General features: G+C 43.2%; 2 protein-coding genes across 7 annotated transcripts; both read left to right on the top strand.

Moving 5' to 3' along the window:
- Nucleotides 1–27: 27 nt before the first annotated feature.
- LOC100821754 (nudix hydrolase 20, chloroplastic) lies at nucleotides 28–6196 on the top strand. Of its 6 annotated transcripts, none has more exons than XM_024463229.1 (11): nucleotides 28–503; nucleotides 608–672; nucleotides 1440–1620; nucleotides 2686–2732; nucleotides 2809–3010; nucleotides 3179–3304; nucleotides 4105–4184; nucleotides 4276–4391; nucleotides 4504–4624; nucleotides 4712–4809; nucleotides 5905–6196. In XM_024463229.1, the coding sequence occupies exons 1-10, from the start codon at nucleotides 225–227 to the stop codon at nucleotides 4779–4781; spliced, it is 1287 nt and encodes a 428-aa protein (XP_024318997.1). In that variant the 5' UTR covers nucleotides 28–224; the 3' UTR covers nucleotides 4782–4809; nucleotides 5905–6196. The 6 variants fall into 6 exon arrangements, with proteins under 6 accessions (XP_024318997.1, XP_024318996.1, XP_024318998.1 ...); XM_024463228.1 differs by lacking the exon at nucleotides 5905–6196 and adding an exon at nucleotides 4938–5742; XM_024463230.1 differs by lacking the exon at nucleotides 5905–6196 and having other exon boundaries at nucleotides 1458–1620; nucleotides 4712–4936.
- Nucleotides 5899–9601, top strand: LOC100834530. Its single transcript, XM_014902929.2, has 4 exons — nucleotides 5899–6036; nucleotides 6390–8079; nucleotides 8170–8402; nucleotides 8703–9601. The coding sequence occupies exons 2-4, from the start codon at nucleotides 8043–8045 to the stop codon at nucleotides 9408–9410; spliced, it is 978 nt and encodes a 325-aa protein (XP_014758415.1). The 5' UTR covers nucleotides 5899–6036; nucleotides 6390–8042; the 3' UTR covers nucleotides 9411–9601.
- Nucleotides 9602–10421: the final 820 nt, after the last annotated feature.

The raw sequence follows: 10421 nt of genomic DNA, 5'->3' as shown, positions 1-10421 counted from the left end.
CGGTGTATAAAGGTAGTTTGCCGAACATATACATATCTGCTAATGGGTCAGGGCGATTGTTCTTGTTAGATTTTGCAGGTTGTTGACTGTGGGTGCTTGGGTGGGTGGCTGCCACGTCCTTCTGCCCAAAATAAGAGTACACACTGAAAAAACAAATCGAAATACCCTCAATACAATTGGGCAATTGGCATCTTTCCCCGGCATAATTCAACGACGGCAAATCCATGAGCCAATCACTGGCAATTTCGGCCATGGCCGCCATCGCCACCTCCTTTTCCGCCGCGGCCGCCATCGCTCACCGGAGATCCCGGCCCCACCTCCAGCTCGTCGCTCGTCGACGCGCCCCGTTCTCAACCGCCGCCTCTTCTTCCTCCGCGCCATCTGCTGCCGCGGCGGGCTTCGGTTGGACCGACGCCCTCCGAGTTGCCAGCGACACCGGGCTCGACGACGAGTCCGACCTTTCCGGATACTTCCGGAAGGTTGACATCTGCAACCGAGGAATGGTAGGTTTTGCCTTTGCGTTCTTCTGTACGCAAGGTATCAGGTATGTGCGTGTGTCTGAAATCGTCTCAGGTGTGGGTTGTGCGGATTTGTTTGGGTTTTGCAGGATAAGAAGGGGCAGTTCGTGGAGTTCTTGGTAGAAGATCAAGTGGTGGGGTACATCCACAAGGGGTGAGTCGAACATCTACTCCGTGAATAACTTCTCTTGTTGGCAAAGCCCACCTGAAGACCCTGAGTTGTCCCAAGTCCCATGATTTGTGCGAGAACTTCTTATTGACTCAGCTCCATGTCACTGTATATACATTATAGAAGCATATTGGTGCATAGTCCATGTCTATAAAAAAGCATTTGGCAATTGTTTGCAAATTACGACAATGCATCATCTGATTCTTGACTTGAATTGAATGTACTAAAATAATTCTGGCTAAAATCCCTTGATGGTTATCTACAATTCGTTTGCCACATGTGTTATTTTCAGGAAAGTTGATTCCACACGAAGGGCAAATTGTGAAACTGCTCTATCTACTATCCTATCCTTTTCCAGTTTTATTGTAGATTTGTCAAGGAACTTCCACAGGATGAATTATATATGCGCTTTCTGTTAGTTTCAAGATATGTTGTCTATTCGTTCTGTTGAAGTGACATAGCAAGTTTCAATCATTTTAGACAATCATTTACTCATTTTGCCTCAGGCCCTTAGCATATTGTTTCTTCAATAAAACATATCATTTGCGAGATAACACTCATGGATAAAACATAATAAGAGGAACAAAGCTTATACATGGTAGCCAAGAGCTAGGTTTTGTTCTTTTGGGGATTGAGTGTTCAGATTGACCAAGTGGAAGTGTATGAGGGATGAACTTACCGGTCGAAGTTACATCAGTGATTTTTGGGTGAGATTGCCCTATGAGAAGTTTAACTAGTATTGCTAATTTCAGTTTCACCGATCACCTCAGAGACTTCAATGATGTTTTTAGCATTGTCTCGGGCAACAACTGCAACAGTAGTCTGGAGCATGTGACTCTTCACTCATCGCTTAAGACGCAAGAAGACCGAACAATCGCTATTGGGAATGTCATAAAAGGCCTAGGAGAACTCATTCCAGGTATTCGAAACGAGGTACTTGCTAGAATGTGATATCTGAACATCTTTTGTATGAACTAAAAGTAAAATTGCACATTATTCTGATGTGTGAAATTTAGGCAACATCATGACTCCATGGGTGTAGTTAACAGTTAGATAGAACTTCTGTGGATTTCATTTATCATAAGATTGAAATTAGCAAATTGGCCTGACTTTCTGGACATAGTTGTATGGTCATTTCTTTAATATAGGTTAATTTTGTTAATAACTTCATATATCGACAATTATGGTGCGGAAAACTGTATAATGGTATATCTTCTGTTACTAAATAGCTAGGTATTTTTGTTCCTTTCCCATTTAGCCACATCATGCAATTGTTTGTCCACGTCTCTCCAGTCCACTATGCGGCAACTGAAGTGTGCATGCGCTGTATAAGTAGGTTTCTGATCCCAACATCTCCAGACACAATTCTTTTTTCTTCTTCGAGAAAACACAATGCTTGCATCTCGATGCATTGATAGAAAGAATATAGTCACAAGCCTAAGACTAGGCCGAAACAACTGACTACTCAAGACAGGATTGAAACCAATGGCTCAGGGACAGACATTACAACAGACTCGACCAAATAACCCTGGCCTTGATGCCAACCACACAAAACTGGAGACACTTCATGCCCCACTTCTGTTTTTCTCCATGTAGGTTCACGCAAAACTACCTCATGGGCAGAGGCTTATTTTATTAGCTGTGTCTCATCATTGTTGTCCAAAAATACTTTCTAGCATTTTCTCTTGTTAAATTGTAAATATATGTACACCTTAGTTGTTGGGAACGTCCTATAATAACGTTATATTGTTAATCATGCACCAACCCTTTTTTTCCATTGCTGAAAGCTCAGTGCCGCAAATTCAAATATCCTTTTGATACTATTATGTATATTACTCAATATTGAAAGAGCAATCATGTATATTACTCGATTATTTAAGGCCTGTGCATTTTCCTAAATATATCTCATAGGGTTTCTCCCTGTTACTCATGCAAAACTACCTAAACATATATTTTCCTAAATATCTCACATATATGATTTCCTCCCCATTACTCAAGGAAACCATCTCAATGTATAGTCACAAAGTCCCCCAGCAATGTGTCGGGTATCTTCTAGTTCCCCACTCTTTCTTTACCACAAGCTTTCTCTCTTCACATTTCCTCAAGCAATGTTGTGGGCAGGGACGGAGCCAGAAATTCGGCACGAGGGGGGCGAGTTGGGCCCAACCTATCTTTTAGTGATATGATTAGTAGTTTTTATTGGGGGGTGGTTGCATGTCTGACAATTGTTTTTAACATACAGCTCTATCCAGTAACCTCGTCTTATGGCACGCCCGTATACTTCTCTCTGGAACGTGCTGCTGCTCCCTACTTTGGTATAAAGGTTTGCTATACTTGTGGCACTTCCACTTTAAGTATGTTTCCCATGCAATATTCTATACATCTAATGGTGCTCACCATCAATCTTCTGCTCTATGCCACGAGTGTACTGATTTTTATTTGCTATATTCCTGAACTTAGTATACCTTTAAGTTTGAGATCATTATGGCAGGCCTATGGTGTTCACATGAATGGGTACATCGAGGCGGATGGTGAGAAATCTCTTTGGATTGGTAAAAGGAGTGATGTGAAGCAAACCTACCCTGGCATGCTTGATCATCTTGTTGCTGGTGGCTTGGTATGTATTTTCATTTTTCATCTTTTATCTTCTTTTTGGAACTTCATTAGCAACTTATAATGAAGATGGGCAACGGTAGTTTTTGAAAAAAAATTCAACGAACGCTCTTATGTTCACCAATCACTATATGGCCTTTGATGCCAGTTTTATTTACAAGATATTAAACTGTAATGACAGGCACATTAGATTGTAATCAGGATATCTAATCACAAAGGAATTTATATGTGAACACTTCACATTGTTTTAGTTACCTAGAGATCTGCACCAGTTCTGGACATGTTGAAGATAACAGAGAATGCTCCTAGTTAGAGCTATAACCTGTACATTGTCACTTGCTTGCGGCTACATACGTGATACGTACATCAGAATTTAATAATTTTGGATTGCCTGGTACCCAGTTTGTCTACCTTAAGGTGTTATTAACGATTTGTGATGAAAGAAACATCCATTCTTACCTTGTTTTTTCATACAAATTCCTCTAGTAAAGAAAACTCCTTAAGTCTCCTCCCCTTTAGTGAAACCAAAATTCTGGTGTGCGGAAATGAGAGTTTTCAGCTGGCTGCGAGTGCAAATAGTGGGTGGAGAAAATCTGCTTCGCTGCTTGGAGGTGCTACTTAAAAGGGTGGGATCTTTTAGGGACTTTTTCGTTTCAAATTAATCTTGCATGGAAAAGAGGCCATGGGTTTGACTGACAGGCTCAGAGCCTTAGGTTTCCACATGTTCTACGCACTCCTGTTGTTATTCGCATGTGGAACTGAATAGTTGTTAACTTGTCCTGACTCTGCATGGAAATGTTTTAGCCATACGGTATCTCCTGTAAAGAGAATATCATCAAGGAATGTGAAGAGGAAGCAGGAATCCCCAGATCCATGTCAACCAAGTAACATGCTCACTGCTGTTTCTGTATTGTGATGCTTCATTATGTTTCCGGTGTGCAACACCAAACTCATGATTAATCAATTTTTTGCTAGTGCTACTTCTGTTGGGGCCATTTCTTACGTGGATATCGATGGGTTTAGATACAAAAGAGATGTTCTGTTCTGCTATGACCTTAGACTTCCTGCTGATTTTGTTCCTAATAATGAAGGTACACATTTGCACCACTAATTTATGAAAAATGCTAATATTCTATTTTCACATTCATGCAAATTGCTTCTGGCGGGCAGGATATTAACCAATTTTCTGCCAACTTATTACAGACGGAGAGGTTGATAGCTTCAGACTAATCCCTGTGCGACATGCTGGAAACATTATCCGGAGGACAGATTATTTCAAGGCCAATTGCAACCTTGTCATCATCGACTTCCTCTTCCGTCATGGGTACTATATGCATCTTATATTCTTCCCCGGACAACCCAACTTTGAGAATAAATCTCTCTGACCTTGACATGGTAATCTTACCTTCAGGTATATAAAACCAGATTATCATGGATACCTAAAGCTGCTGCAAAGCTTGAGGAGTGGCGATTGTTCCTAGTGCTGCCATCCACTGTTCACATAGTCAGGTTGCCACCTTTAGACTTCTAGCCCTTCTTCATGTTCATCAAAGTGCAATTTCTGTGGTCTGATAATAGAAAATAACTTCAGTCAAAAAATAATAGAAAATAACTCTGTGGTGCTTCGCGTTTTTTAGATTGAGAAGAGGCCGGGCCTTCCAGCTCCATTAATAATAATGAAACCAGGCAATTCAGTACATAGTATTTCTTGCCAGAAATAGAATGCAGGAAATTAAAAAACGCTACAGGCAGCAAGGGAGTGCCAAACATGACAGTTTCAACAGCTGGCGACCTAGCTAAACACAAATGCCTCGAGCCTGATTCTCAGAAACAGCTGAGGGAACAACAAAACGAGACAGCTCTTTGCGAAGCTTCAGGCGATGCGGGAGCACTCCAGACCCCTCTGATGCGTGGGAACCCAGCTTGCTGTTCAGGATCGGAGACGACGAGCGAAGATTAACCTAGATATGGCCTCGGCATGCTGCATATGAATATCGGGGGTCTTAGGGAGAATGACAAGGAAGACGCCAGAGCAACTGCTTTGTTCATTTCCAGGGCAGCTGGACTGGCTCCCTGGGATGGCTAGACAGGTGATTGCAGAACCTGTCGATCTCCTCCTGCATCGTCTCCCTGAACAGGAGCGACCACTTGCGGATAGTACGAAGAATCAGACACAAATCTGCTTCAAATCAAGCCAGACACGGTGGTTAAAGATCATGTCATTGTGGAAAGTCCAGAGACTCCACAAAACAGCAGCACAAATTGTGTTCATAGATGCAAAAAAATTATTAGCCACCCAGTAACGAGCTACAGATTCATAAGAAGAGTCAATGTCTATGGAAAAAAGAGAGACATCATGCCAAATGGCTTTGGCAATTGCACAGTCAAAGAATAAGTGGTTGACATATTCATTTTCAGTACAAAAGACATAGTCCTCAGGTTTCTTTGGCTTCGTTCTTTTCGGCTTCTAGGACCGGCTTCTCCTGGAAGCTGTTCTCACTTAGCTTCCTGGAGAAGCCGCGTCTTAGATTTAGCTAGGTTTCTAAAATGGTTTAGGCCACACTAGTTTGGTAGCCTAATCAAATTTAGGTGGCGGTTCTACAGGAAGCTGGGGCAGGACAGCTTCTCGGAAAAGTCAGTCTAGGAAGCCGAAAAGAACTGGCCCATATGAGAGATTAGCCAGAGGAAGATATGAATCCGGAGGGAACAATTAAGGACCAAAGAGCAGGTATAAAGGTAGGCATGACCCCCCTAAAATTAATAATGCTTTATGTATTGCCAGATCAGAGCATCCTGCTCCCCATTGAGAGAAGTACTAAGACAATTTGCTCTGGTTCAAACGACCTCTCCATCAATTGAGGGGAGAAGGTTCTTCTACAAGAAAGCTTAATCGTAACCCCATCCCAAACATCTTTGAGGCTGACTAGTTTCTCATTGCAAATTACATATATATCTAAGAATTGGCATGTATTCTGGCAATCTTTGAAGTGAAATTTGGGAGCCCTGCTCCCATGCTCCTATAATAATAATAAAAATAACGAATGCAAGACCATGTTCACTAACGGAGGGAGGGAAATATGTTTGAACAGATTTCTTCAAGCCGCCACTGCCGGTCGATGCCGGTGCAACCGCCTCCACACCGGCCGCTGATGGTGCCATTCGATGGGTTTGGGGCTGATCTTTTATATCAGCCCGATCTGCAAAATAACTGCTACTATACGGATTTGGTCCATTTTAAATGACCCGAACAGATCCCGTATCGATATGCCAAATAACCGCTACTATACAGATTCGGTCTGTTCTAAACGACCCGAACAGATCCTGTACAATCGACCCCAGTACGGAAAAGAAATTGGGGGATCCGGATATCCGAGCCCAAAATCTCAATAGAGCCAGGTGGGAGTTTGGTTTTGCGGGCATCCGCAAAAACAGCAATTCTGGCATGGAGCTCCCTGAAGTGCCCCTCATGGATTCCACCGTCATGTGCTCCCAATCGCAGCCGCACGCAGCTCCTGCACCTCACGCGGCTCCCGTCGGCACCTTCGCCTTCGCCGTAACGCCACGCAACCCTGTTTTGGCAGCGGCCAAACGCAAGTGGCAGCAGAACTATGTCGTCCAGGGAGCAATCCAGGCCCGGCCAGCTCCCCTCCACTCCCTCCTTCAGCGACAGTGCCGGGGTCCTTCTCCACCATGGCTAGACCGAGTGGGGTGCGGCAAAAATCGACCATCGCGAAGAGGCAAATGAATGCGGCGGCAGGTCGAGGAGTCTCACCTCCTCTCTCACATCCGGCGGGTAGCCCTCCCACCCTGCAGCCCTAGCTGTTCGACAAAACGCATGGATGCTGCTGGCGATGCCGTTGCTTGATTTATCATGTCTCATAGCGCATTGTTTGATTTATTCACATGCGCTTATATTTTGGGAACTGTTATAAACCGTCGAACTGTAACTGTCGATTTCTTTGGCTTTGACAGAACAAATTCAGTTTGCGGAATCTGTTCCGCTCAGATCAATTCGGTATCGCAAAACATGTTTGACGATAGACTACATATGTGCTTTTTAGGATATAAAATACAGGATCTGCTGGAGTTCCTCTAGTACCGGTCTACCCCCTTAGCCACCTCGCTTGTCTGGGACGATCGAAACTGTCCTGAGATGTCGGTTGCCTGCGCCAGCAAATATTCCCTTCTCGATTAGTTATGTGCGTGTCTCCATGATTAGGCCAATGTCTGATCATTACCGTCAGGCCCAGCATGTCGTGAATATGTATATGTATTGGACCTGGCTCCCTTGTTGAAACCTTAATTTAAGGGGAGCGGCGGTGCCCTGATAGATCAGAGAGGCGGTGGTGCCCTGATAGATCAGAGAGCTGCGGCAGACGAGATCAGAGCGGAGGAGTCCTGGTAGATCAGAGCGGCGGCGGTGCACTGTTGGAACACACACAAAAGGAGAGCGGCGGCGGCGAAAAAGACGAGGTGAGGACGCCTCGTGAGATGGAGATGGAAAGGGAATACGGGAAGCAGCACTTGGACCGTGGTAAATCCCTTTTGGAGGAGCAGGTGATGCATCCGGAGACGAAGACTGAGCAGTTGCTCAAGGACATGTCAGACAAATTGGTCATACTGGATGGCGGTGGTAATAAGGAAGATGATGAGATGGATCAGGGCAAATCAGCCGAGGAGGCCGAGCAAATGGCTGCTGAAGAGGAACGTTTCAATTCATATCGCAGTAACTGGGAATCTTCATGGGGGTCGCATGGGTGCGGTCAATTCCCAGCATGAGTAAGTAATCCTGCATTTACTTCTTAATCATGTCCTCTCATATGTTTGGATGGTTCATGGGTTTCTTATTCACTTTTGTGCATACTGCAGCTCAAGTGAGTCCCATGCACTTTACAAACTTGATACCTGGATGCCGCCCAAACGGTGCAGCGATCGCTGGGGCAACCTTGCAGATCTTCTCCATGGAACTCAAAGAACTAAAAGGTGGCTTTGATATGCCTTTGTCTGTGTACGGTGTGGTTGCTGCCCGAGCTGTCGTGGATCATAATCGCAACCTTCTCTTCTCTTGTGATAGGAGCATGTCCCAAAAACTCAATCAAGACGTACGTGTGCTATTGTTTTCATTTGCTCTTCATTTTCTTTTGGGGATCTTAATACCTGCCCACATCCTTCTAACATGCTCGTCGTAATAAGTAAATTGGTCATCTTAGATTTCGCTTGTTTGTTGCCTTCTAACATGTCAGATATAGATATATTTATTCGATCAGAGTCCTTTGTGACACTTTTTATGTTTTTAGTTTTTGTGTGTATGTGTTAGTTAGCTTAGAAGTTAAGTATTTTTTTTTTCTGTTCTTCTAGGATTTCATTCACATGGGTACTAATAGGATGATTGATGCTTGCAGGATTCTTCTTTGTGCTTGGTTGGCCCATCTCGTGCAATTGTGTTTAGGAAACCCGTTGACTTTGAAGTGCAACTAAGAGTAAAAGGTAGAACTATGTCTCGAGATAGACCATTGATCAGCGGTGTGTGCCAGTACACTGGGTGGCAAGGGCAAACCGGTGTGTCTACCCTTTGCCTCGAGAACTGTTTCTGCAAAATAGAGATGTGCATGGAAAAAGTTGAACGAACGGTCCAGGCCACTATCTTGAGTGTCGGCGTCAAAGATGAGTCATGGCCTTTTGAATATGGCGGCCGAGTTGTTTGCTCATTGTCACGGACTGCTGGGCATAAACTCTCTTTTTTCACGGATCCCTCATCTACGGAAATTGTACTGCTTGATTCTCGTGGTAAAGCAATTCCTAATTGTTCACATGGTTACCTTTGTTTGTCAAGGAATGTCGTTTCTGTACAACTGGGAGGAACCCTAAAATTTGTCATACAGACAAATTCTCCATCCGGTGATGTGGCTGCACAAGGTGAGGTTTGCTTCGTGGGCAAAACTTCCAATGTAAGCCAAAGTACATGTTTTCTTGGTGACACTAAGGTGGAGGTAGAGATTACTGTTGCTTGGTCTCTTCTTGTTTCGGACAAGGAGTCTATTGCATCACAGGGGTGGGAATTTGAAGCAACTGAGCAACTTGATCACATCATGTCTTGGAAGTTACAGTGAGTTATTATTATGAAGATGATGGCTAAAAAAAGGCCTGACGAACCATCTCTTTGCTCTATCGATCCATCTTGTGTAAGTGTCCTTAGTGTTATTTTCTGCATGAAACAACTATATGTGTGTAAGATGTCCAACTATTCGTACTATAAGTCTTAACTTATGTTATCCATACAACTTTTGTGTATGAACAGTAATTTGTGTGAAGCAACACATAAAACCATTTATCCAAAAACCTTGACATTTTTTTGAAAATTCTCCATGAGTATAAGATGAGTCCCACTATATTTTCAAGATGTTTTGAGCTTGATTGAATGCCCAAATAATTATGTTTCCACTTAAACTATATTGGAATATACTTGAAATATAGTAAAACTATTTTCAAAATCCATGAAAGTTTGTAAACCCTTACCCTACCAGAGTAAAAATCATCGGGTACGTGGGTAATTATTACCAATTGCCATCTTGACCCACCACCATATCTCAATTAAGAAGAAAATAGGGGGATGACGACACCACGGCAACAAACAACAAAACACAAAGCTATAAACAAGTGGAAGTAGGGCCTGGATCCCCTCCCGCTCGACCAACGATGGAATAGAAGAGAGGGATGAGAACTGGAGTGAATGACGAGGAAAAGTGGAACACATGAGAGAGAAAAGAGAAAAGGCAAGGAAATGTCGAAGTAACTGTCATAGTAGTTGATATCGAAACTTGTTCTTGTCCCCTCTAATAGAGGGGAGGTGCAATGATTTATGTGTTGTTAAAACCAAAATTGGTTCAAGTGTGCCACAAATCTAGTTAAAAATGAAACTTACTGTACATCTTCGGGTGTCTTTGTCTGTATTGGTTTGGATACGATATGGCATCACACATGTTTGGTGTCTAAATTGAATATAAACACTTAATTTTGTTTGGTATGCTCGATCATCGAACCCACGCTGTAAGTTATGCGTATTTGAAATCGACCGGACCAGATAGTATTCCGTTCGATTCATATTCGTATGCAATTTGATG

Source organism: Brachypodium distachyon, chromosome 4 (assembly GCF_000005505.3).
Source record: "Brachypodium distachyon strain Bd21 chromosome 4, Brachypodium_distachyon_v3.0, whole genome shotgun sequence".
In the NCBI taxonomy this organism is placed as follows: domain Eukaryota; kingdom Viridiplantae; phylum Streptophyta; class Magnoliopsida; order Poales; family Poaceae; genus Brachypodium; species Brachypodium distachyon.
Note: the sequence above shows the minus strand (reverse complement) of the source record. Positions and strands in the feature narration are given on the sequence as shown.

Excerpts from the sequence above, each read along its gene's own strand:
- LOC100821754 (XM_024463229.1), top strand. The coding sequence starts at position 225 with ATGAGCCAATCACTGGCAATTTCGGCCATGGCCGCCATCGCCACCTCC. Across the intron at positions 673-1,439 it reads GTGGGGTACATCCACAAGGG|TTTCACCGATCACCTCAGAG; the intron begins GTGAGTCGAACA and ends TGCTAATTTCAG. Across the intron at positions 1,621-2,685 it reads TTCCAGGTATTCGAAACGAG|GAAACCATCTCAATGTATAG; the intron begins GTACTTGCTAGA and ends CCATTACTCAAG.
- LOC100834530 (XM_014902929.2), top strand. The coding sequence starts at position 8,043 with ATGGGGGTCGCATGGGTGCGGTCAATTCCCAGCATGA. Across the intron at positions 8,080-8,169 it reads GCGGTCAATTCCCAGCATGA|CTCAAGTGAGTCCCATGCAC; the intron begins GTAAGTAATCCT and ends TGCATACTGCAG. Across the intron at positions 8,403-8,702 it reads CCCAAAAACTCAATCAAGAC|GATTCTTCTTTGTGCTTGGT; the intron begins GTACGTGTGCTA and ends TGATGCTTGCAG.